This window comes from Tachysurus fulvidraco, chromosome 11 (genome assembly GCF_022655615.1).
Source record: "Tachysurus fulvidraco isolate hzauxx_2018 chromosome 11, HZAU_PFXX_2.0, whole genome shotgun sequence".
Taxonomy (NCBI): domain Eukaryota; kingdom Metazoa; phylum Chordata; class Actinopteri; order Siluriformes; family Bagridae; genus Tachysurus; species Tachysurus fulvidraco.
Window position 1 is genome coordinate 1448333 of NC_062528.1, and position 27500 is coordinate 1475832.

Sequence of the window (27500 nt, forward strand, 5' to 3'; positions counted from 1 at the left end):
AACATTCCATCGTTCTTCAATAATTTCAGGATGTATGCATAACCAAGAATTTGTGTGTGTGTGTGTGTGTGTGTGTGTGTGTGTGGTGTGTTGCCAGGATACACCATCCTTCAAGCCATCATGGAGAGGGCTGGTCAGAACGGATGGCTGGTGAGCGCGATTTGTGTGGAGAACTTCGGTGATGCTGCTTACCGACGCCTTCTTGAAGATCTGGATCGTCGCAATGAGAAGAAGTTTGTCATTGATCTAGAGGCAGAACGACTCCAGAACTTTCTAGAGCAGGTACGAGGAATTTCGGCATACTCGGACATCGAAGTAAAGGTTCCATGAGATATAGAAGCAGGATGAAGAAGGTTAAAGACATCTAGATAAAAATAGCACAAGGTTGATTGAAGTGTCTAGAGCAGGCACGAGATGTTTTAAACAGATACCTGTATTAAAATGGGAAGATATCTAAAATGGCTACAGACCAGTTTTTGGAGATATCTACTGTAGGTAGCAGGTAAGAGAACGTAAAACAACTCGAGAGGGTCAAAGCATCTGTCAGTATTAGGAACATACGGTACGAGACATTTGGACGGATATGAGAAGCTCAGAGATATCTAGAACAGGAATTGGGGGCTTGGTGATACCTTTAACACAAGGAGTTTTCATCAGCTATGGATATCAGCTAAGTCTAGAGTTATCTAAAAGCGGTAGAAGAAGCCAATGTAACCTTAGGTTTGGGAGGTGCAGAGAAACCAGGAACAAGCCTTCATCTACACCAGATACAAGATGTTCAGGCATTTAAAAGGTATCTAGAACAGCTCAGATATCTGAAACACGTATAAGGAGTTGATCTTGTGTTTTTGTTACCTTGAGACGTGATTAAAAGCTTATATATAAGTATGAGTTAGCTCATACTTATCTCTCTCTCTCTCTGTCTCTCTCTCTCTCTCTCTCTCTCACACACACACACACACACACACACACACACACACAAACAAACACACAGTTGTATACATTTATAAAACAACCCTCTACTTTAGTAGCTCAATGATACACTTTTTATTAAGCACTCGCTCTTCTCTTCCCCTCTCTCCCCCTCTCTCCCCCCTCTCCCCCTTTCTCTCTCTCTCTCTCTCTCTCTCTCTCTCTCTCGCTCTCTCGCTCTCTCGCTCTCTCACTCTATATTTTCTGTGATCTCTTTTGCAGGTTGTGAGTGTAGGAAAGCATGTGAAGGGTTATCATTACATCATTGGCAACCTGGTGAGTGCCTAGCTGGTGTGTGTGTGTGTGTGTGTGTGTGTGTGTGTGTGTGTGTGTGTGTGTGTGTAGGTCAGTGTGTCCTCATAAAATTTATGAGTGAAGCAGAGGGATGTGTATAATGCAGGCTGTATGTAGGATCTACAAATATGAGATGGAGTCACTTAATAACTTTTCCCTTCCTTTTAACTTTATATCTGTCTCTGTGTGCGTGTGTGTGTGTGTGTGTGTGTGTGTGTGTGTGTCATTCTGTCTGTCCTCTGTCTGTCTGTATTTCTGTCCATCTCTCTCAGGGCTTTAAGGACGTGTCTCTCGAGCGCTTTATGCACGGAGGAGCAAATGTTACTGGTTTCCAGTTGGTGGATTTCAGCAAACCCATAGTGATCAAACTTATGCAGCGCTGGAATAAACTCGATCAGAGAGAATATCCAGGCTCCGAAACCCCACCCAAGGTACACATACCATCCAACCATGCATAACCTTCTTCACAATGTGTTTGTGTAGCAAAAGGGAGTTACATTCTTCATGCCAATCAACCTACCATGCATGTCTTTGGACCGGGGGAGGAAACCGGAGTACCCGGAGGAAACCCCCGAGGCACGGGGAGAACATGCAAACTCCACACACACGAGGTGGAGGCGGGGCCTAGGAACTTGAACTCATAAATCTGAACACAGGGACTTTAGTCAGAAACTTACCCCCAGAACTCAAACACAAAAACTTATTTCCAGAAATATTAGCAAGTAAATTTAGCTCAGCAACCTAATGAGAGGAAAATGAACCCAGGAACTCTTAGCCTAGGATATTTAGGATAGACGAGGATCTTAAACTGATCAACCTTAGCCCTTAAACCTGTACCCAGGAATTCTAGCAGAGGAATGTACACACAGGAACATTAGCCAAGGAGATGTTTACACGTTTTCCACCAAAAAGAACCGGGTGCTGGTTCAGAACTAGCGCTGGTGCTGGTTCAAAGTTGCTTCCACTGGTGAACCTTCTAAGAACCGGTTTGCCTTTCCGTCGGTTAGAGAGCATCACAGAGCCGAGTGTCACTGTATATGTGTCACGTTACACAGCGACGTTAGCGCAGCAGCGACAAACACAAACAACAACAACAACAAAGGCGAATGTTGCTTTACTGTTAATGCTCATGGCTTTGTGAACCTACACTGGCGTCCAAACGCGGCTAATCCGACGTGTACGTGCGGCTCCGTGTAATCTGTATAAACGGAGGTTGTGATGGAGAAAGTACATTTATCAGTAAAAGTAAAAGTGTATTAAACATTAGTATACATAAGGTACGTTATCAAATGCGCTAACAGTAGCCCCGCCCCCAGCCCCTGACACAAGGTCTCTTAGGTCTAGATCAGCAACGTTTTGGTGCTACTTAAGAATCACTTTTCCTGGTTCAGAGTTGGTGCTTTGGCGGTCGAAAAAGAAAGAACTGGTTCTAAATTAGGCTCCGAACCTGCACTCAAACTGCCTCGGTGGTAAAGGGGCATTAGTAGCAGTACTAAACCCCAGAACCTTTAATAGAGAATTAATTACAGGAATATTTACCGAGGTTTTCAAGCACAATAAGATAATTATACGAACTTGAGCCCAGAAATGGGGACACGGTGGCTTAGTGGTTAGCACGTTTGCCTCACACCTCCAGGGTCGGGGTTCGATTCCCACCTCCGCCTTGTGTGTGTGGAGTTTGCATGTTCTCCCCGTGCCTTGGGGGTTTCCTCCGGGTACTCCGTTTCCTCCCCCGGTCCAAAGACATGCATGGTAGGTTGATTGGCATCTCTGGGAAATTGTCCGTAGTGTGTGAGTGTGTGTGTGAATGAGAGTGTGTGTGTGCCCTGTGATGGGTTGGCACTCCGTCAAGGGTGTATCCTGCCTCGATGCCCCATGACGCCTGAGATAGGCACAGGCTCCCCGTGACCTGAGGTAGTTCGGATAAAGCGGTAAAGAAAATGAGTGAGTGAGTGAGTGAGTGAGTGAGTGAGTGAGCCCAGAAATTTTAAGCAAAAGAACTTAACCCCTTTGCCCAGAAGCTTTAGTAGTAGAACCTAAGCACAGGAACCTCAGTTCAGCAACTGGACAAATTTTAAATTGAGTCGAAGGTTCAACCCAGGATCATTAACGTAATATTTTAGGATACGTTAATAAATAAATTGTGACCAGGAAACTCACCTGAAAGTTTTACCAGAGGAACTTTAGATGAACACGCGGTTGTAGTACTGACTGAGCTTCGCAGTTGAGGTCATTTGGAGCACAATTAGCAACATGACAATACTATTGAACGTTCCACACATAAACAACGTCTATTTATTCCTAAATGTACAGCTAACAGTTTATTCAGATGCTTCTGGAATCCATTATTTCTGTCTGATCAAAACGGGATGTCTCCCACGCAGAAAAAAACAGGATGTCAGCTCTAGCGTTCTGCTTTAATATAGCCTCAAGCAGCTGCATGTAATAAGGCACTTACTGTATGTGATGTACAGCGTAGTGCTCGTGTGGACGGGGAAAAAATCTGAGAAAAAGGTTAGGAGAGTCTCTCATGATTTAATCAGCTAAAATGGAAAATGTCATTCCGCCTATAATTCTCTCACTCAGGTATAATCCCCCCCCCTCTCTCTTTCTCTCTCTCTCTATCACTCGCTCTCTATCTCTATTTATTTAATTCTGTCGAGTTGAGCTTTCACCTTTATTGGTCTGCCTGTTATACAGCACGATCAATAACCAGATAACCGCAATGAAAACAACAATTCCATCTGGCACACACCATGATCACACACACACACACACACACACACACACACACACACACACACACACACACACACACAACTTAGTATGCTTGTGAGGACCTTCAGTAACCTTAACCTCAGTAATCCAAACAGAAACAATTTGTATTGTAATGTTGCTGAAATACAGACAGAAGCGAACTCAAGACTCGGTTATGAGCCTCAAATGACTAATAATGTGGATTTATACATTTGCTTGAAATGAGTACTGATTAAAATCTTGATCTTTCTTTGAGACTTAAAAGCATAAATGTCGGTGGGTTTATTTCTCAGAAAAGCAGAAATGACAGCATACGGTAGCTTTAACTGGAGAACCGTGTTTAGAACTAACTCCTTGGTCGTCAGTGAAATCATGTTAAAACCAGTTTAAACTAGATTTATAATTATTTTAAAACTTTGATGTTGGCCTTGAGGAGGCAAGTATTCGCGAAGGCCGGTGCTTTTTGGAGGCAAGCGGACATAAGGGTCAGTGTTACCTTTGAAGGCAAGTGGACATAAAACTTGTGAAATCTATAGGAGCGCTAGGGTGCCAAAACATTTGGAGGCAAGTGGTGACGAGCATGTGACGTCATCCGAAAACCTGTGACGCGATTCCGCTCCTTGGGCTGAGTGTTTTGATATGCCACATGTCTGTGGCATGTTGTGATAATGTTTAACGTTTTCACGTGACATCATCAGAATACCTGCGAGGCAGTTCCCCTTATTGTGCTGAGTGTTTTGATATGTCACATACCCATGTTGTGAAATTTTTTTATTTTCACATGACATCACGTGTCATCACGTGACGTCATCAGAATACCCGTGACGAAGTTCCCCTCGTTGTTCTGAATGTTTTGATATGTCACATGTCCATGTTGTAAAAAGTTTTTTGATTTTGCATATATTGTGGGCGGGGCTGCAGGACAACCGAAAGGCCAGTCGGTACACCGATTTAAACCTTTGTTCAGAGTGTCACCCTAAAGGAGCTGGCCAGGTTTGGTGTACATAGTTTAAAGCTTGCCGAGTTATAAACCTCCAAAGTTTATAATGGGAGCCTATGGGAAAAAAGGCCAATTTGAGACCCGGTACCGGAAGTACCGGTACTCGGATCGCTTAGAAAGGTAATCGCAACAAGCGTCAGACCAGCGCCGACTACATGTTAGAATTTGGTGCATGTTGCTCGAAAGCCGTAGGAGGAGTTAGTCTTGATAAATTTTTGTCAAAGCTTAAATAGGAAAACAGAACGTTGGCTTCTACAAAGCGACATAACTATATGACTGGTTACTGGTTAAGGGAGAAACCATGGAGAGTTCATGATCTGTGTATCTCCCTCAGTACACTTCCTCCCTGACATACGATGCCGTGTTGGTGATGGCCGAAGCGTTCCGGAACCTTCGGCGCCAGAAGATTGACATCACGCGCCGTGGGAACGCAGGAGACTGTCTGGCCAATCCAGCGGCTCCGTGGAACCAAGGCATAGACATGGAGCGCACCTTAAAGCAGGTATGTCTTACAAACACATGTAGTACATGTACAGTATACAGACACACTCTAGAACACACGTTTTATAACTGACACACTCTAAAACACACATAATGACATTTGTGTGTGTGTGTGTGTGTGTGTGTGTGTGTGTGTGTGTGTGTGTGTGTGTGTGTGTGTGTGTGTGTGTGTGTGTGTGTGTGTGTGTGTGTGTGCATTGTGCAGGTACGGATCCAGGGTTTGACAGGAAACATTCAATTTGATCAGAATGGACGCAGAGTGAACTACACCATGGATGTGTTTGAAATGTGGAGTAACGGCCCACAAAAGGTACACACACACACACACACACACACACACACACACACACACACACACAAATATATACTGTACATACACACACACTACTCAGCAACTGAACTACACATACAAATATACTTATTCATTGCGTGTGTGTGTGTGTGTGTGTGTGTGTGTGTGTGTGTGTGTGTGTGTGTGTGTGTGTGTGTGTGTGTGTGGATGTCAGATTGGTTACTGGAATGACATGGATAAACTGGTGTTGGTGCAGAACGAGCTAGCAGCAGGAGGAAACGGCTCAGCTGGGGAGAACAGAACAGTCATCGTCACCACCATCATGGTAATGCGTGTGTACACACACACACACACACACACACACACACACACACACACACACACACACACACACACACACACTACAACTTTACAGAGAAAGAGAGAGGGAAATATTAGAGCGCTAAATGTCTTGCTAATGCTGTCATTTGCAGGTTTCCTGTTACAGCATGAACAAATGTTTAATGAGTCAGCGTTTTTTATTCTATTAATATTTTTTAATTAAATGAGTATAGAAGGTCACTTTTTATACACTAAGTCCTTAAGTGCTAATTACACCTGGGTCTAAAAGTATGTATTCACTGCCATAAAATTATTTTTTATTTTTGCTAATTATTTATTTACAGTTGATGGTACTGAATACTAAAATTATGTAGAATGCTAGCATGGTAACTATGCTAGCGCTAAGCAATACTTAGAAGCTAAGCTCTTCTAAGTGAAGGTATAAATGTATCTTCAGGTTCCTCCTTCTCTCTCTCTCTCTCTTTCTCTCTCTCTCTCTTTCCCTCTCCCTTTCTCTCTCTCTTTCTTTTTTCCTGACGTTTTTAAGGCGATGGAGAATTTTACTTCAGCAGGTGGTTCATCTCTGCCAACGCTGCTGAAGAATCCTGTCCTCAGACATTGAGAGAAACACAGGATACAAGATGGCCACCAAAGTAGATGCTGACATGACTCATTCACAACATGGACTGAAACACTGAATGTTTGCTAACGTTTATTGATGTATTCATTTGATTTTAGATTTTTCTTCAGGCACAGGAATGAAAATTCCTTTTGTCTGTCATCCAGGGTTGAAAGTCTTGTAGTAGATTGTATTGAACATTAAACCTGTGTTTAGTCATGAAGACATTGCCCCACAAATTGCCCCACAAATCGGAGACTGTGTATCTGAACTTAAGTGTACAACAAATAGGGGTGCAGTTTTAAATTACACCACTAAAGATAGAAGCTATAAGGACTTGTAGTATTATCTTGGATTTTGTTCTGTACCACCACTCTCTGAATGAAAGGTGTATAAAAGTATGTGGACGGTTTAGACTAACCACCATTTAATGGTGAAAGTTAGGTAATGTTTGATCAGGAGATATAGTCTGATAGAGAGAATTGGACTGATAGGAAGATATAGACTTATTTGCTGGTATAAACTGATAGAGATATGGACTGATAGAGAGGTATAAACTGATAGAGGTATGGACTCATAGACAGATATAGTCTGATAGGGAGTTGTAGTGTGATAGGGAGGTATAGACTGATAGGGAGGTGTAGATAGGAAGGTATAGTCTGATAGAGAGGTACGGATTGATAGGGAGGTATAGACTGATACAGTAGAGAAGTGTAGACTGATAGGGGTATATACTGATAGAGAAGTATAGTCTGATAGGGAGTTATAGTGTGATAGGGAGGTATAGACTGAGAGGGAGGTGTAGGTAGGAAGGTATAGTCTGATAGAGAGCTTTGGACTGATAGGGGTATAGACTGATGGGGGGTACGGATTGATAGGGAGGTATAGTCTGATAGGGGGTATAGTCTGATAGAGAGCTATGGACTGATAGGGAGTACAGACTGATAGGGAGGTACAGATTGATAGAGAAGTATAGAGTGATAGGGGGTATAGACTGATAGAGAAGTATAGAGTGATAGGGGGTATAGTCTGATAGAGAGGTATAGACTGATTGGGAGGTGCGGATTGATAGGTAGGTATAGTCTGATAGAGAGGTATAGACTGATAGGGGGTATAGTCTGATCGAGAAGTATAGACTGATAGGGGGTATAGTCTGATAGAGAGGTATAGACTGATAGGGGGTATAGTCTGATAGAGAGGTATAGACTGATAGAAGGTATAGTCTGATTGAGAAGTATAGACTGATAGGGGGTTATGATCTGATCGAGAAGTATAGACTGATAGGGGGTATAGTCTGATCGAGAAGTATAGACTGATAGGGGGTATAGTCTGATAGAGAGGTATAGACTGATAGGGGGTATAGTCTGATAGAGAGGTATAGACTGATAGGGAGGTATAGTCTGATCGAGAAGTATAGACTGATAGGGGGTATAGTCTGATCGAGAAGTATAGACTGATAGGGGGTATAGTCTGATCGAGAAGTATAGACTGATAGGGGGTATAGTCTGATAGAGAGGTATAGACTGATAGGAAGGTATAGTCTGATAGAGAGGTATAGACTGATAGGGGGTATAGTCTGATAGAGAGGTATAGACTGATAGGGGGTATAGTCTGATAGAGAGGTATAGACTGATAGGGAGGTATAGTCTGATTGAGAAGTATAGACTGATAGGGGGTTATAGTCTGATCGAGAAGTATAGACTGATAGGGGGTATAGTCTGATCGAGAAGTATAGACTGATAGGGGGTATAGTCTGATAGAGAGGTATAGACTGATAGGAAGGTATAGACTTATATCGAAGTATAGATCGATACAGTAGTCTGTACCATCTAACTCACAATGGAAGGTGTAATCTTTACCACACTTTCCTGTCTGCACCACCCAAGTAAGCATGGGATTCCATGACACAACCCACACACAGATGTGAGTTACTAAGATTTATACTGTTAATTGTCAGTTTCCCCGCCTCTTCTTAGTTCCAAAGGTGCTGATTGGTTATATCGTCCAGAGGGATGTGCTGGGGTGCAATTCCAATTTACACCTCCAATGAACTATTCCTCAGAGCAGAGGACCTCTCTCTCCCACAATGGACATTCATTCTAACAAAACAGGTGCCTGGTTCCAGTGTACCTCTGAATGAAAGGTGAGGAGCGTTCACTCCACACTTCCAAAGATACAAAAGGAATGAGCAGTTTCAACTGACACCATCAATGGCAAATTCCAGCTTAGACCCCTTAGTTGTGAAACAAGGCAAGTTTGAACACAGGGACAGGGCTGTAACTGAGAAAGATCTTCATGATTAGATTTATAAGGTAGCAGACCCAAATTGTTAGAGAGAACATATTGCAACAGTATATTGCAAAATGTCTCACTTCCATCATGGCTCCATCAAGGATTTAAAAATAAATAAATAAATAAAAGTACATTGCATGCAAGGTAAAAAGAGATGGAAATGGATAAGACTATGGTGTCCTATGGTGTAGAGGTCTTCACGGGTCCACTTAGATCCGAAAACCTGAGGTCCGACCCGAGAGGGTTCGGGTCTAAAAGTTTCACGTGTGCCTCGGACACGGGTCGGGTATAATAATAGCGGCGTCGGGTCTCGGGTAATTTAAAACGAATGTGTTTTTTACCGAACGGACCCGAGAAGACTCGATCTACTGTATCTCGTGTGTGTGCATCGACTCGAGTCCTTTTCCAATCTCTCGTCTGTTTGCCAAGACCGCTTGCGACATGTGGCTGGCGATGTGTGGCCGGCGACGTGCGGCTGGCGCTAAGCTAATTTAGCTAATAAACAGACCTGTCAATCAATTTTGAATCCACTCACTAGCGGTTACTTTAGAGTTATGCAACTTTCGGGTCCAGTCGGGTTAAAAAAAAATTGCCATCGGATCAGACTCGGGTCTAATTTTTCCGGGTTTGTCTCGGGTCGGGTCTTTCTTTAAAAAAAAAATTATGCACGTCAGGTTCGGGTAAAAAGTGATTCGGGTCACTTTGGGTCGGGTACATTTCTTTAGACCCAAGAAGACCTCTAGTGTCCAGTTAATGTCTGCATGCATATTCAATGACCTGTTGAACAGCTTAGAGAACAAGGTGCAAGCCGATAGTATGGTCTACACGGCTACACCCTGGGTTCACCTGTTACTGTACAAACCAATACAGGCTGGTGAATCTTCCTGAGACTGATTGAATATCCGAATTGGTATGAAAGAATGTCAATGTCTGGCTAACACAAGGTGATCGACATTCTTCGCACAGTGGAGCTACTTCCGGGAGTGCACAGAGAGAATAATGCAAATGTACAACACACAGCGATCCCTTGTTCTCCATCTCCTCTGACAAAATGCCCCCTGGCCTTCTGTCCAATGTAACCATCTACAATTCAAAAGGGGGGGAGAGAAAGATCAGGAAATTGATTTTGTGCCTTAGATTTAACAGCAGCCTTCTGGCACTGCTGCCACCACTGGGCCAGATCATTTTAGTAGTCTGGTAAGGTATGGATAACCTACAATAATATGCCAGCAGTTTCAGTGTCGCACCTACATATTGGCATTCGAGACGCATCTACCCAAGGTCCGATCGGCAGCCTTGATAATAACCATGTAGCATTGGATATACAATACATTTTGAAACCGCTTTCATACTGAAGAAATTTATTCGGAAACAGAACTCTCTATCCTGGTCATGGCACCAGCATACTGGAGCTGTTCCAGTCACTCCATCTCTTTTGTCTTGTGCTCAGACACCTTATGTGTCGTCTGTCTACAGCCGTGCCAGGGGGATCTTAATGTTTTGTCCAAGGAGGCTGGTTTGTCGTGACTGCCTCAGACGAGGCTCCGTTCAACTCCCCCAGCCCCTCCTCTCTGTCAGGCACGTCTGCAATGGAGAAAGACAAATTCCCCAGATTAGGATTCAGCTGTCTAAATGTGAAGGACAACAGATGCTTGTTCACCGGACAGCATGGACCAGTGAAAACGTTTGAGACATTGGAGATGTACATGAGGCTATCTATGCCTACTGATATTCCCATACATTGGTGTCAGGTCAATCTAATATATATATATATATATATATATATATATATATATATATATATATATATATATATATATATATATATATATATATATATATATCTGTATAAAGGCATAATATATACAGTATGTACAATATATATGTATAGTTTCCAGGTCAGTTAGAGTTTGTTGTCTGAGTGATTTTATATGTCACTAATTGATTAATTAAAAAGCTGTGAAGTGAATTAATGGAGCATTTGAAAAAAAAATTATGTTTTTAAATCAATATCTGATGATTTTTTTCAATTATAAATCAATTATAAAAACCGCTCATTAAAAAAAATCATTTTAATTTCAATTCAAATAATGAAAAACAAGTAAAACAAAGATCGGATCAAAATGTAAACAACGTAGTTGTGTATGATGTAATATTATTTTACATATCTACTTATTTATTTGTACTGTTTTTTTTTTATAGAATGATTATTTATTTTGAAATTGCTTCATCATTTCTTAATTGGTGAATTCATTTATTATTGATTTTTTTATGCCGATATCTTATTTTATCTGGGAAAAGTACACAAACACGCATACACACAAATGTTAATAATGCACAAGTCTTCGCAAACACACACTGTAGACTGCAGAATTGTAAAAAGTACATGAAAAAGTAGCATAAATTAAATACGGAAACGTTCGCAAATTCGGTGTTGTAACGCGTGTTGATTTTCATGAATTGTGTTTGATTGTGGGGTTTAAAGGAGTTCATGTACAAAGTACCAGAACATTTAGTCACTAGATAACAATCTGTGCTCTTCTCAGGGGTTTCCTCTGAAGGTTCCTTTCTGTTGGACTTGATGGACATTTGTCTCAAGTTGGAGGTAAATAATGTGGAACTGGGACCTCAGAGTTTAAAGACTTTAGGTAGCTACAAGGGATGTTTCTAAGCTGTATAAGCAATCAAGTAATCTGAAGGTTTAGAGCTTAAACTCACACCCTTCTGAGCAGTAATCCAATGCCTTAACCACTGAGCTACAGTTGTTCCTCTGAGAACTTGATGTTATGCATGTATGATGGTGTTTTACAGTAAAGGTGAAGATTTATAGCTGCTTTTTTCAAATGAGAAATCCATCATAGACATGGTGGAGTCAGCAAATGTTGGATTCAAAGTTCCAGAATGCAGCTAAACAACCTGATATAGTTAGTTTTAAAGGCAGGGTCTCGATTTCTGAAAGCCGATGTCGACATATAAAATCACCAAAACAAACACGCCCCTAACCCAAATGGGTCCCACCCCTGTATCGATAGCTCCGCCCACACATACATACGTAACCCAGGCGACTAACAGAAAGAAACGTGTCTTTATCATAGCTGAAGGGAAGAACAATACGATTGTAGATAAACAAACAAGCAAAAATGCCACACAAGCATAATGATGTAAAGGACAAAGGCATATATTAGTTCTGTGTAACAAAGCAAAACCAACGTTACTCACCTATCGAGAAGGAAAAAAGCGCCTCGGCGTCTTAAGTAAAGTCGGCCACATATTCACAGGTCGGAGTTTCCCGAGTCGATAACTCCTGAGCTAAACGCTGTTACTACACAAAACGCGGTTGTAGCTGCCTCTCTACATTACTACGATAGAAAAGAGGTGTTATTTGTGTAGTAACAGCGTTTAGCTCAGGAGTTATTGACTCGGGAAACTCCAACCTGTGGATATGAGGCCGACTTCCTGCTCCTTCAGTTCTCTCCAGCGCTGGAAAGCTCATCCTATATTAACACGTCCTACTTCTTGTCCTTATCGTAAGTCTTTCTTCTCTTTCTTTCTTTGTTTTTATCCTCCATGTCAATGTTAAAACCGCTTTCTGCTAATGTCACACATGCGCACTGAACACTCTCTCCGCCCATATTGACAAGACACGCCCCTTTCTGCTCATTGGCTACACGTTTGTTTTGATTTTTGTTTTGATTTTTGTTTAAAATCGGAGACCCTGCCTTTAAGCTCATAATAGCTTTGGCTTATGAAGAACAATTGGTTATACCGTATGACCAAAGTATGGCATGGAAAAGGTTTCATCACAGCTAAAGCAACTAATCATTCAACAAAACATAGAGAATGATATCAGAAAACTGCTGATATCAAAATACTTTATCTAGATGAGGAAAGGAAAGCTAATGTTTATAAAGTTTTTTTTTCTGTTTGAAAAAAAAAAAGACAACGATTCAGTTTAGAATATCTTCCTGGTCGGTTGAAAAGAGGTATAGCAACAAAACGATCATATGCAGAAGTAAAAATTAAGCAACAAAAGGACAAAATAATTGTAGGTGAAAATCCTTAGCTAGCTTTTATTTCTCAGGTTACAAAACGAATAAATGTAATCAAAAACTTTTGGCTAGTGAAGAAATCATAACCGTGACAAAACGATGTTTGCTCTGACTAATCACCTGATCTGGAGTTGTGCATGTTTGTGATTGTTTCTTCATCACTTGCTTGCGTAGTTTAGTTTGTACGACACCAAAATCCCCTCCCCAATCCTCTCATGCCAGGTACTTAAAACACACCTCTAAACCTGATCATAATGTTAGCTGGAGCTTGTATAGTGTGTGTGTGTGTGTGTGTGTGTGTGTGTGTGTGTGTGTGTGTGTGTGTTATAGTCACAGAGACACAGGCAAAAAAATAGCTTTATCTTTATGCATCACACACACCATGTTATGTTTTGACCTGCTAAAGAAAATAATCTGTCTTTCTCTCTCTCTGTCTTTCTCTTTGGGGTTGTTTCTCTGTCACCTCATCCATCTATCTCTCTCTCAGTCCCTCATTCCGCCTTTCATCTCACACAGAGAGGCATTAGCTGCATGCTGCGGAGGTTCTGTGTTTGTGTGTGTGTGTGTTTCTGTGTGTGTGAGACTATAATTACTGCACAGTTGGAAAGCAACACCTTAACCTTGTGTTTGCATTATTTTCTGCCCCGATCCCAGGTTTAAACACACACACACACACACACACACACACACACACACACACACACACACACACACACACACACACACACACACACACACAGACACAGACACACACACGCACATTTTATCCTACTAACCTTGTGAGGACCTTCAATTGACATCATTATTTAATAAGATAATTAATGCCAAATCTGATGCTAATCTTAATGTGTCAATGGCCTTGAATTTTTTTTACATTTTAATAAGAGTAAAACTGAAATTGTGATATTCTGTCCAAATAGTTCACAAGTTGCCCTGAATACGGAATTCGGTTCATTACTTCCCTATATTAAATCCTCTGTTATATATCTGGGTGTAATCATGGACAGTTTTGGTTAATCTTTTCATTCAAAGACTTTATGGTTGTAAATGTTTTCATGTCTTCTTGGTTAAACTATTTTAATGCTGGTTACATTGGTGTCAGTCAGGTTTCTCTGTCACGCCTGCACTTGGTGTAGAATGCTTCAGCAAGGCTGTTGTAAGGCAATCGTAACTGTGATCAGATTTCTCCTTTAAGGTTTTAGTGTTTGTTAATAAATCCCTGAGCGGTCTGGCCCCAACATATCTTGTTGACAGAGCCGATCGGCCCTATACGCTTACTACGCAAGTTGCGTAGGGCCCCCGCAAATTACGCAAGGCCCCGCCTCCCCCTGCCTCATTACACAGCGCGTGTTAAAGTTAGGGTCTCCGATTTTTGAAAGCCAAACGTCGACATATAAAATCACCAAAACAAACACGCCCCTAACCCAAACGGGTCCCACCTCTGTATCGATAGCTCCGCCCACACATACATACGTAACCCAGGCAATTAATGGAAAAAACGTGTCTTTATCATAGCTGAAGGGAAGAACAATACGATTGTAGATAAACAAACAAGCAAAAATGCCACACAAGCATAATGATGTAAAGGACAAAGGCATATATTAGTTCTGTGTAACAAAGCAAAACCAACGTTACTCACCTATCGAGAAGGAAAAAAGCGCCTCGGCGTCTTAAGTAAAGTCGGCCACATATTCACAGGTCGGAGTTTCCCGAGTCGATAACTCCTGAGCTAAACGCTGTTACTACACAAAACGCGGTTGTAGCTGCCTCTCTACATTACTACGATAGAAAAGAGGTGTTATTTGTGTAGTAACAGCGTTTAGCTCAGGAGTTATTGACTCGGGAAACTCCAACCTGTGAATATGTGGCCGACTTCCTGCTCCTTCAGTTCTCTCCAGCGCTGGAAAGCTGATCCTATATTAACACGTCCTACTTCTTGTCCTTATCGTAAGTCTTTCTTCTCTTTCTTTCTTTGTTTTTATCCTCCGTGTCAATGTTAAAACCGCTTTCTGCTAATGTCACACATGCGCACTGAACACTCTCCGCCCATATCGACAAGACACGCCCCTTTCTGCTCATTGGCTACACGTTTGTTTTGATTTTTGTTTATTATTCGGCCCAACTCAGTTTTCTGAAGCGTTTCTCAAAAATCGGAGACCGCACCTTTAATGTTTACTGTGTAGAGGACAATATGAAGCGGAGCTATCCATCTGGCCATGAAAAGAGAAAAAAGAAACAAAATGAGTATTGTTTTACTTTTTGACATTAAGGAGGGAGGTTTGTAGTGGGAGCAGTGGGGTGTCAAGTGTGAATGTGTGGCATGGTTTACATGGCTCACGGGTCAGGTAGGAGGGATCCTTAGCAGAATTTTGCTTAGGACCCCAGGGAGGACAGGATCGGCTCTGCTTGTTGACCTTATTAAACCGTATGTTTCATCAAGGTCCCTTAGGTCAGCAGATAACTTGATCTTGGTTGTCCCTAGAACAAGGATGAACCATAGGGGTGATGGAGCATTTGTTGTTCCTAAGATCTGGAATTCATTGCCATTATCGGTGAGACTGGTCACAACACTGTCTGTCTTTAAATCTAGTCTTAAATCATATTTTTATTCTTTGTTGTTTAACACAGTTTAGTTTGTGTGTGTGTGTGTGTGTGTGTGTGTGTGTGTGTGTGTGTGTGTGTGTGTGTGTGTGTGTGTGTGTGTGTGTGTGTGTGGTCTTTTTCTTTCTTTTTTTGTCTTTTTCCTTGTGTTGTTTTCCGGATATACAGAATTTTGGTCAACTTCAGTTGTGGAAAATGTGCTTTAGAATCTGGAAATAAAACTTTTTTGCTTTTTAGTAAGTTGTTTTTTTTGTTTTTTTTTAAGTTTTTGTGGTAAAAAACAAAGTTATTTGTGGCCCAGCCCAAAAGGTGATCCACAAAGTGTCCCAACAATGTAAAGATTGTCAGATGTTCCTATCCTTGTGCGGACATTTGGTCCCCATCAAGATATAAACACATACACACACACACACACACACACACACACACACACACACACACACACACACACACAAACCCACACATTGCAAACATTATATTTATAACCGACTCGGCAGTCACGGCCATATTCTCTGTTAAGCCTGACCTTTTCCTGAGCATAACATTGTGTTCAAATTGCGCTTTCGACATGGGATGGTGAACGAGGCGATACACACTCGCTGATTAAGTGGTAAAAGTCATGAGAACGATGCTGCTAGGCAACTGGGAAACTTGGCCAGAGAGCAGAAGCTACGTAGCGTCTTCCCTAGCTAGCATTGTTGAAAAGAGGACCATTAAGCCATTTAAAGTGTAAAAAAGCTGAGTGAGACATAAATGTCTGAAAAATCTACAGTTTCTTTACACAACTTCTGTTACACTCTAATCAATAACTAACGACCGAACAAGATTGTGGACTGAGGCGTTCGGAGGAGCTCGGAGCTCCTCAGACGGCACTGATTTATTTATAAGATTTACATAAGTAATATGGTTCTGGATGGAGAACAAGAACTAGACATTCAGGCATTCTGACATGAAACTAATTAAAATGATAAGGTGCTGACAGATCAGATGTTCCTGATGTCTGTCACAACGAGAGGAATCACGGTTCAGTCTGTGACACTCACGCAGCATGTGATGCTCACTGTCTCGGATAAACAAGTGACAAACCGGAGGCAAATTCACCAAGTTGTTGGTAATTAGAGCACAGAAAGAAGCAGGAAAACGAGAGCAACGTGACCTCTTCTTCTCTATAAAGAAATCATACACACACACACACACACACACACACACACACACACTGACGTTCTGACTCTCATGTGTGCTGAACTTTGTGCTCTTTTAGCTTCCTGTCTTCTCATTTTGTTCAAATCAGAAGATAAATGTAACGATCTGGCAACCAATCCAGAACAGAATGTTTTACTTCATTGGATTGACTGTTGTGTAATTTACCGATGTTAGCTTCTCTTTAAATATTTAACAATTATTTCAAATAATTAAAGAATTATTACAAATTTACAGTAGGTTCAATTCTTTGCTGCTGACTTTCTAATTTACTGTTATTGAGAAATGGACTCTCTCTCTCTCTCTCTCTCTATCTATCTATCTATCTCTCTCTCTCTGACACTTTTAAACACTATATGAGAAAATCCCAGTACTTCATAGTACAAAATTTATTCTCTGCATTGTACTTAAATTGTTCAAAAAAGCAATTACACAAACGTCACCAATAGAGGGCGCTCACACTCACACAGCAGCTATAGCCAAATTATAACAAAGTTACCGCTAACCACTATGTTGTATTTTCCCACCTTTCTCTTTCTGTGTGTGTGTGTGTGTGTGTGTGTGTGTGTGTGTGTGTGTGTGTGTGTGTGTGTGTGTGTGTGTGTGTGTGTGTGTGTGTGTTAGGAAGGACCGTACGTGATGCTGAAGAAGAATTGGGAGATGTACGAAGGGAACTATCAGTATGAAGGATACTGTGTGGATCTGATGTCTGAAATAGCCAATCACATCGGGATTAAATACAGAATCTCCATCGTTCCAGACGGGAAGTATGGCGCAAGGGATCCGGAGACCAAGATCTGGAATGGGATGGTGGGAGAGCTTGTGTATGGGGTACGACCGACCTTGTCTATGTGTATATACGTGTGTGTACCTGGCATGAGAAGGATTCAGCTTATATTCATTACATCTTCATTGGACAACAAACCATCTGTGATCAATGCTAGGAATTGAAAAGAAGCATTGGTTTGTTACATCTACTGTACGTTACAGCACAGTGAGATTCTTCCTTTACATATCCTAACTTTTCAGGTTGGGGTCAGAGCACAGGGTCAGCCGTGATACAGCGCCCCTGGAGCAGAGAGGGTTAAGGGCCTTGCTCAAGGGCCCAATAAAAAAATAATAAAATAAATGAGAGGTTTACTAGTCAATTTGAAGCTTACCATAACAACCGTTCAGTGTGTTACATTCTGTACCACATAATATCATATTAAAAAAGTATCTGAAAACAATGATACACACCTCGTCTGAGCACTTTCTAGGAGAAGCACTTTGTAGCATTTTGATAACCTTGTGTTCACTCAATCATATATTTCTTGAGCAAGACCCTGAGAAATTAGGGCCTTAGGAACATGAAGGATGGAGACCATGGGATCCAGGGGACACAGGGCTCTTCTCTTTGAAATTACACAGAGGTGTTCTGACCAGAAAATGTAGGACCTCTGGAAACATAACTTGGAAATATAGGACCCTTGGAAACAAGGTCTTTAAGACCTTGGTGACCTGAGACCTAGCAACGTAGAAACGTAGAACCTTATGATTGTTTTCTATACACAGAGGACTCAGGAAAATTGTTTGTGAAGTTATAAAAGGGAATTTGAACAACATATAATCTTGGAAATACAACTAATCATAGAACCTTGAAAGGAAAGTTATCATTAACTTACAGTATGCTGAACCTGGGAAGCAGGGCCTTGGAAATCTTGGACCTAGCAAACGCAGACCTGGGAAAATTAGGATGTGGAATTTTAGGACTTTGAAACCTTATATAAGACCTGAAATACTGGGCACTGGATACTTAGGACCATTTAAATCTAAACGTAATGTAATCTCTTGAAAACAGAGGATCTGGAAAACTAGGACTTGTCAATTCCCACCTGTGGTACACAGTTTAACTGTGGGAGTAGTAGTTAGTGCTAGTACAGCTACAATTAAGCGTTCCTTGTTTCCATGACAACTAGCCACTGACTGTTGCTGTATCACAAAGCCATGATTAGTAACCATAGGTGGTGTTGTAGTGTTTGGGAGTTTAATGTGGTGGTTTAGCCAAACTGAAAGACATGAACAAATTTGGTACAGATGAGAGTTAGTGTTATTAGGGTGTGTGTGTGTGTGTGTGTCTGTGTGTCTGTGTGTCTGTGTGTCTGTGTGTACGTGTCTGTGTGTTAGGAAGGACCGTACGTGATGCTGAAGATGAATTGGGAGATGTGTGTGTTTTCTGTTTACTATGCTTTACCCAATATTAATCCCACAAACAGGTCAAACAGGGACCACACACACACACACACACACACACACACACACACACACACACGCAAGACAGTCTGGGACAGGCAGTGTTTGAGATGAATGACAGTAATTCTGCAATTCAGCTGAAAGACAGGCCACATTGTGAGCAGACACACCAATCTCACATACACATGCTTTCACAGATGCCTGGCTTAGATAAACATTATCAATAGTTACCCTTTAAATATATACCTTATATCACTTCTGACTAATAATGAAGAATTTATGTCACAGTAAATCACCCTGAAAAACACCTCTGTGGGAATATAAGGCATTGGGACACTCAGAAACCTTAAAGAATATACTGTAGGAGCTTGGAAAAATAGGACCCAGGAGACACAGAACATTATAAACAGGACTTTGGAAACCAAGGGGACACACAGTAAAACCTTGGGAACTTAGGGAAACAAATTACCAGGGAGACATAAAAGTGGAAAATGCATGCTTTACTATAGTACCTCATCAACAGTGTTATAGACTGATAGTATTTTAGTCCATAACCTAGTGAACTTAGTTAACCTAGTGATATATTTATTGATAGAGACTTCTGGAAGAATAAGGACGTCTACCAAATGCCATAAATTGCCATAAATGAAACAGAGGACCTGAGAAACACAATTGTGGAAACGGGACCCTGGTAGTATAGAGCCTTGGAAACAAAGATCCAGGGAAACATGGCCAGGAAACACAGAACATTGGAAACATTCATTCATTCATTCATTCATTTTCTACCGCTTATCCGAACTTCTCGGGTCACGGGGAGCCTGGGCCTATCTCAGGCATCATCGGGCATCGAGGCAGGATACACCCTGGACGGAGTGCCAACCCATCGCAGGGCACACACACACTCTCATTCACTCACACACACACACACACACACACACTACGGACAATTTTCCAGAGATGCCAATCAACCTACCATGCATGTCTTTGGACCGGGGGAGGAAACCGGAGTACCCGGAGGAAACCCCCGAGGCACGGGGAGAACATGCAAACTCCACACACACAAGGCGGAGGCGGGAATCGAACCCCCAACCCTGGAGGTGTGAGGCGAACATGATAACCACTAAGCCACCGTGCACCCCCATTGGAAACAGGACCTTGGAAATAAAGAACCCCGCATGCATAAAGTCTTGGAAACCGAATACCTTAGAAAGATAAAGAAACACAGAACATTTGAAATAAGACCTTCGAAATATAGGACATTGGAAACAAATAACCAGGCACATACTGTATGTCTTTTGAAACATAAACCTTGGGAAATAAAGTCCTTGGAAACACAAAACATTTGAAACAGCAACTGGAAATTTTGGACATTTGGATACTAACAGCAATGTCCTCAGAATCATAGGAGGATGTAAACAAATACCCAGGAAGACACGGATACTGAGAAACATACTGTAGCAGCTTGGAATCAAAGTGCGTTTGGAGCGTAAAGACTGGGAACCTGAAAATGTAGGAACCTCAGAAGGTAGGGCTGAGTAAGGAAAGTTAAATAAGGTCTGTGTCGCTCCACTGGGAGCATGGATTAATACACCACCCATGTGCATGCTGTTTAACGAAGAAGTGTCTATAAGCAAGTAGACTTACAGATGTGAGAAAGTGATAGTTGGCAGTCTTCTGTCAGTGAATGTGTGCAGTGAAGATCTCCACCTGCTTCAGAGAAGAACACCTGGTCTATTAAGGTCTCAGGAGCCTGCTGGGAAACTTCCTCTCTCTCTCTCTCTCTCTCTCTCTCTCTCTCTCTCTCACACACACACACACACACACACACACACACACACACACACACACAGTGACAGCAGCTTGTCCATTACTTCTCTAGCAGAAACACTGTTTTTTTTTCTTCAGCAGCCATTTTACTTTCAACTGGCCAATTTAATTCCATTCATTTACAACAAAAGGATGGTACACAGTTAGAATACGAATCTTCGAATACGGTCATGCTATCAGTGGTGGATTTTATAGCATCTTTTCTGCCATTTTGAAACAACAAAGCACATAAAAGGACTATTTTGGGTTCTCTGAATACACACTTCCACACTACTCGTGTGTGTTTATTTAACTATAACAATTTAAGACACGGCTTCTATTAAAACTCTTGGATTTATGGAAATAGAGCAAATAGCCCAGATACCATACTGTCACATGAGTTACCAGTTTATGAGTAATCTAGTAAGATATTTAATATATTATTTATGTAATGTTTTTCATTTGCACCAAAACGTTCCTGTCTGTTTGATTAGAAATATTGTATATAAATAGCTAGCTAACAGCTAACAGAATTAAACAATTGAGTTTTTTTTACATTATTAATTCTGTTAGCTGTTAGCTAGCTAGCAGCTAACAGAATTAAACAAGTGAGTTTGTTTACATTATTAATTCTGTTAGCTGTTAGCTAGCTAGCAGCTAACAGAATTAAACAATTAGGTTTGTTTACATTATTAATTCTGTTAGCTGTTAGCTAGCTAGCAGCTAACAGAATTAAACAATTAGGTTTGTTTACATTATTAATTCTGTTAGCTGTTAGCTAGCTAGCAGCTAACAGAATTAAGCAATTGAGTTTGTTTACATTATTCATTCTGTTAGCTGTTAGCTAACAACAGCTAACATATTAAACAACTGAGTTTGTTTACATTATTAATTCTGTTAGCTGTTAGCTAGCTAACAGCTAACAGAATTAAACAATTGAGTTTTTTTACATTATTAATTCTGTTATTAGCTGTTAGCTAGCTAGCAGCTAACAGAATTAAACAATTGAGTTTGTTTACATTATTAATTCTGTTAGTTAGCTAGCTAGCAGCTAACAGAATTAAACAATTAGGTTTGTTTACATTATTAATTCCGTTAGCTGTTAGCTAGCTAACAGAATGAAACAATTGAGTTTGTTTACATTATTAATTCTGTTAGCTGTTAGCTAACAACAGCCAAAAGAATTAAACAATTGAGTTTGTTTACATTACTAATTCTGTTAAAAATGTATATTTCATTTCCCTCACACTCCTCTTTTACGTTTGTCACCTCAGAAAGCTGAGATCGCAGTGGCTCCTTTAACAATCACCCTCGTGAGGGAGGAGGTGATCGACTTCTCCAAACCCTTCATGAGCCTCGGAATCTCCATCATGATCAAAAAGCCACAGAAGTCCAAGCCGGGTGTGTTCTCGTTCCTCGACCCGCTGGCGTACGAGATCTGGATGTGCATCGTGTTCGCTTACATCGGCGTGAGCGTCGTGCTTTTCCTCGTCAGCCGTTTCAGTCCCTACGAGTGGAAACGGGACGAGGCAGAGGAAGAGACGGACGCCGATCAGCCGCCCAACGAGTTCGGCATCTTCAACAGCTTGTGGTTCAGCCTTGGAGCTTTCATGCAGCAGGGTTGTGACTTCACACCCAGGTAAGTGAGCGTATGAGCAGCCTTTATGGATTCGGATTCGCCCGCAGGGGACTGATAACTTCTAAAAATCAGTGTAAAAAATACTGGGATGCAGGAAAGGATTTAGGACACAGTGATATCCTCCATTTCCTCTTTCCTCTTCCTCCTGACCTAAATGCTCCCCAGGAACCGAAGAACAAATTCTAAGGGGCTTTGGTCACTTCATGCGTTTTTTCTGTGATCCGATTGCTACCCGATGGTAAAAAGACCAGGTCTAAATGCCCTCCGAAACGGTTTGGAGACGGATATAAACCCGATGGTACAAACCCCTTCAGGAGGTGGTCTGGGACGCGCTTCAGATGAAACTGGACAGGTGTAAATGAATGTGGTTGTTCAAGCCACATACGTCAGCGCTAAACTCCTCCCAAATGGGTGTACGTCACTCGCAGGTGATCTTTCACCCAGGTGTCTCGCCGGGTCTTAAATGGCGCTGCTGCCGCCAGTGAAAACGCAGCAAACAGTAAACGCTGTTTTTTGTAGCATAAACGTCGTAACCAGTTTTTTCGTCTTCTTTTTGCTCACGTTCCGAAAACCGCATAAACCAAAGCGTGTTCCATTTCAATTACCCCGGAAATGAGGTAAAATATATTTGCATTTTGGGTGCGAGTTGAAAGATCGGATCGATATCCGATTCGCCGAGACGCGTTTATGTGGCCTGATGTAAACGGAACAGTTTTAACAAATCAGACAGCTATCAGATCAGAGACAACACACGAAGTGACCGGGTGTAAAAAGGCCCTAAGAATTGGATTGTGTTATGGTACCTTTAGGATGGTCCACATGACACTTTAGCAGATCCTTCCACCTGCTGCACTACGCTTATAGATGACATTTCGCAGCGTACTGTATAGTAACAAGATTATAAAACTATATTGTTAGCACAACTGTCATCCACCTCACGTTTAATCACAACTATGATAGAGTTAGCAAAACGATCATAGCATGTGGTCTGAAATGTTAGCGGTTTTTGGTTGATGTGACTCATCACTCAAGAAAGTCTTTAATAATGAATGCACATAATTACGCATTAATGAAATGAATTGATGTTAGTGATTCAGATTTCCGAGCACAAGAAGACAGGACACGGAAGATTTGGCGTATGTTTTTGTGCTGTCGCTTTTAAAACTGAAACAAGGCCCCAGAGAGGACAGATGCCCCCCATAGACACACACACACACACACACACACACACACACACACACACACACACACACACACACTGTCTGATTACCAAACCTCAAATCTAACAGTGACAGATCAGTGTGCTCTGAGCATTTGGAACAAAACTCAGTGAGGAGGAACGATAAATCTGCAGGATGAGCTTCAGAACGAGTCTCACACTGATCAGAAGAGTCAGGGAATGAGGGATGGAGGGAGGGAGGGATAGAGGGACATATGGGAAAGGGGAGACACGTGAGAAGGAGAAAATGGAAATATAGAAAGAAATATTGAGGAAGGATAGAAGGATGAAGGAAAGTGATCAAGAAAGGGTTGAGGTGAATAAAGGGGAAAGGAAATAGAGGAAGGAAGGAAGGAAGGAAGGAAGGAAGGAAGGAAGGAAGGAAGGAACATTGGAACTTTAGCATTAGTAATAACTTCGAATAACGAAAGATGCTAAAATTAGCGATAGAATTTCACTTCATCAGCAGGTTCAGCAACAACGAATCCTCTGTTTTGTGTGTGTGTGTGTGTGTGTGTGTGTGTGTGTGTCTGTGTGTGTGTGTGTGTGTGTGTGTGTGTGTGTGTGTGTGTGTGTGTGTGTGAAAGTGGAGATCTTGGCAGTGCTAAATTGATTTTACTTCATCATGCCCAACTTGAGGTGAAAGAGAAGAAAGATCGATCCATCCTCCTGTCTTCCTCCCTTCTTCTCTCTCTCTCTCTTTTTCTCTCACTCTTTTTTTCACTCTCTCTCTCTCTCACGCTTCCTGTCACTCTTTATTTTCACCTTCCTCTTATTTTAGCGACATTCGTTCTCTGCGCAGCTGCTGTTTGAATTACTCTGTCACTCACGTGAGAAAGCGTGTGAAAGAAAAGAAAAGAGTCAGACAACAGCATCAGAGTTACACAGCTGTCTATTGGCTGTAATATGAGCAGGAGATTGTGGACGTCGTGTCCTTGATGGTGGAGGCAGAGACTGCAATGGGGCGGATAACCTGTCAGATTCACTGCTGTAGTGTGTGTTTCAGGTTACTCTGTGTGTGTGTGTGTGTGTGTGTGTGTGTGTGTGTGTGAGTGAGTGAGTGAGTGAGTGAGTGAGTGAGTGAGTGAGTGAGTGAGTGAGTGTGTCTGTGTTTGTGTGAGTGAGTGTGTATGTGTGAGTGTGAGTGAGTGTGAGTGTGTGTGTGTGTGAGTGTGAGTGTGTGTGTATGTGTGTGTGTGTGTTTGTGCGTGTGTGTGTGTGTGTGTGTGTGTGCGCGCGCGTTGGCCCGAAATAAAAGCATTAGATCATTCGAACAGTGAGTGAAATTTGAGTGAAATTTTCTCTCTAGGTGGGAGGGGTGTTATTTCCACCACCTGTCAATCATGCTGACACTAGCCAATCACAGGTGTGCGTTCATGTAAGTGGAAGAGGACAGAATCCTTCATCAGCTGAAACAATGCAGTGACCTCACATGTCTGATTGCTCCCTGATTGGTAGAGGAAAGCTGGGGAGTAGGTGGGGTTTTAGTGACCAAATTTGGAGAAAAGGATTGGGGGGGGGACAAAATGGCTTGTATATGAAAAAGAAATAGTATCAAGAAGGTTACTGTGGTCATGGGTTGTCATGGTGATACACAACCTGAGAAATGTGTGTGTTATTTAAGGCAAAGATTAGACCCGCCTGGGCCTGGCTACCTGTTTTGGGTCTCTCCATATTTACAGGTATACAGTAGGAGGAAAAAAATCCTCCATCCAGCATCTTGAAGGGTTCTTCACTGTGTCTCTGTGGGAAAGTGTGTGTGTGTGTGTGTGTCTGTGTGTGTGTGTGTGTGTGTGTGTGTGTGTGTGTGTGTGTGTGTGTGTGTGTGTGTGTGTGTGTGTGTGTGTGTGTGTGTTTTAGTATCAATCATCATCTCTTTTCTGTTTGCTGGTTAATTCCTCCGCAGTGCATCAGAAACAGTGGCCATGTGCAAAGGTAAAAGATAAAAGACAAGATTCTTCAAAGCAGAGAGACTGAGAGAGAAAAACAAGCAAGAGAGAGAGAGAGAGAGAGAGAGAGAGAGAGAGAGAGAGAGAGACTGACTAAGTGTCCTCTAATTTTAGCCACTGAAATCAATAGAGTTTGGCGGCAGGATGTTCCTCATTAGATTTACACAGCTACAGAGTGAGAGAGGGATGGAGAGAGATGGGGGAGGATGGCAAACAAGAAAGAAAGAAAGAAAGAAAGAAAGAAAGAAAGAAAGAAAGAAAGAAAGAAAGAAAGAAATAAAAGGAAAAGGAAGGTAAAATGTTGATTAAAGGAACCAAGGAAAGAAAGAATGTAAAGAAAGAAGAACGAATTGGACAGACAGATTATAAGAGAAGGCTAAGAGGGAAGACAGGAAAAAAAAGGTGTGAGGAAAAAAGGAGAAAGTAATAACTCGCAAAAAAAATTAAGTGAAGAAAAAGTGAGAATGTGGAATGGAAAGAAAAAGGGAAAAAATGATAGAGCAAATATTAAAGAAGTTAAAAAAGGAAGAGAATAAAGAAAGAAAGGCGGAGAAGGAAAAAGAACGAATGAGAGGCTGAACTTTAGCCGTGTAACTTACTTTAATTACAGAACACAAATACGAATAAATAAAAAGAACAAAAAGATGAAAAGCAAATATCTCACACGGCGCTAGCGGTTTACGGAGCTAATAAACAGCCGTTAGCATAATATGGACAAGATACTGCAGCTTTTCGGCTTCTGTGGAGGAAGGAATACGTGAAGGTCCATGAACAATGTGAACACGTGTGTGTTAGTGTGTATCGTCAGGATCGGGATCGTTCCGGCTGACTGCACACAGAGCTGCTTCCTGTTTCCTTCCTGTAGGTCTTTGTCAGGGAGGATAGTGGGCGGGGTTTGGTGGTTCTTCACGCTGATCATCATCTCGTCTTACACGGCGAACCTGGCTGCGTTCCTCACTGTGGAGAGAATGGTATCTCCCATCGAGAGCGCAGAGGATCTTGCCAAGCAGACGGAGATCGCCTACGGCACGCTCGATGCCGGATCCACCAAGGAGTTCTTCAAGGTACACACACACACACACACACACACACACACACACACACACACACACACACACACTCACATATATTTTTTAGTGTTGTCTATTTAAAGATGACAGACTGCAATACTGCAGACTGGAGACAGACAAGAAAAGAAAGCAAGAAGAAAGTTCTGACTCTGCCTCGATTTTTCTACCCTTGCTTTTTCCCAGAGGCCAAGAAACGGAGTTTCCTCCTGTATTATTACGTCCGTCTCCGCCGCGTCTCACTCCACAGTGGTGTTAATATGAAGCTCGTATGAAAGTAGACACTCAGGAGTTTCATCACTATTTCTGTTTTTCTCTAGAGTACATTAGAGGTGAAATATTCATAGAACAAAAAACCCAGACGAAAACAATCTTCAGAGTGAAGGTTGATATCAAACCCGTTTCCGCTAAAAGCGCTTGTTCGTAAGCAGCTAAAATCCCACTACAATGCAGTCTAAGTTTATCAAAAGAGGGAAACAAAAAGAGGGAGTCCTGACTTATTTTAGATCAGACTCACGGACACAACATCGTTTGTTTGTTTCTACTGATTGCAAACCTCCATAAGTCCGTTTCCAACCCACTGGTGGAACCTACAGTAGCTCATGCAATCTTCTACATCCATATGTTCACACTGGTAAAGCTTTCTGATCAGACACGTTGTACATCACTTAGATTAATCATTACAAACTT

General features: G+C 41.7%; 1 protein-coding gene and 1 long non-coding RNA gene across 9 annotated transcripts in view; one reads left to right on the top strand and one right to left on the bottom strand.

The window, feature by feature from the left end:
• Positions 1 to 27500, top strand: part of gria4a (glutamate receptor, ionotropic, AMPA 4a) — a 59673-nt gene that overhangs the window by 23104 nt on the left and 9069 nt on the right. For 6 of the 7 annotated variants that reach the window (XR_003439468.2, XM_047820769.1, XM_047820770.1 and 3 more), the window contains 9 exons: positions 98 to 282; positions 1195 to 1248; positions 1539 to 1697; positions 5358 to 5525; positions 5730 to 5834; positions 6031 to 6141; positions 17523 to 17729; positions 22211 to 22575; positions 26609 to 26807. Coding sequence is in view for 6 of the 7 variants with exons in the window: in XM_047820769.1 (XP_047676725.1) it covers positions 98 to 282; positions 1195 to 1248; positions 1539 to 1697; positions 5358 to 5525; positions 5730 to 5834; positions 6031 to 6141; positions 17523 to 17729; positions 22211 to 22575; positions 26609 to 26807 (1553 nt within the window). In the remaining variant the exon portion in view is untranslated. Of the gene's footprint in view, positions 1 to 97; positions 283 to 1194; positions 1249 to 1538; positions 1698 to 5357; positions 5526 to 5729; positions 5835 to 6030; positions 6142 to 6684; positions 9357 to 17522; positions 17730 to 22210; positions 22576 to 26608; positions 26808 to 27500 lie in introns of those variants that run through there. The other variant, XM_027138817.2, reaches the window with a different exon arrangement.
• Positions 10494 to 22349, bottom strand: LOC125145925. Of its 2 annotated transcripts, none has more exons than XR_007144403.1 (3): positions 22206 to 22349; positions 20775 to 20840; positions 10494 to 10632 (listed from the first exon to the last, which is right to left on the bottom strand). It is a non-coding gene; the product is annotated as an uncharacterized LOC125145925 (long non-coding RNA). The 2 variants fall into 2 exon arrangements; XR_007144402.1 differs by having other exon boundaries at positions 20775 to 20837; positions 22206 to 22338.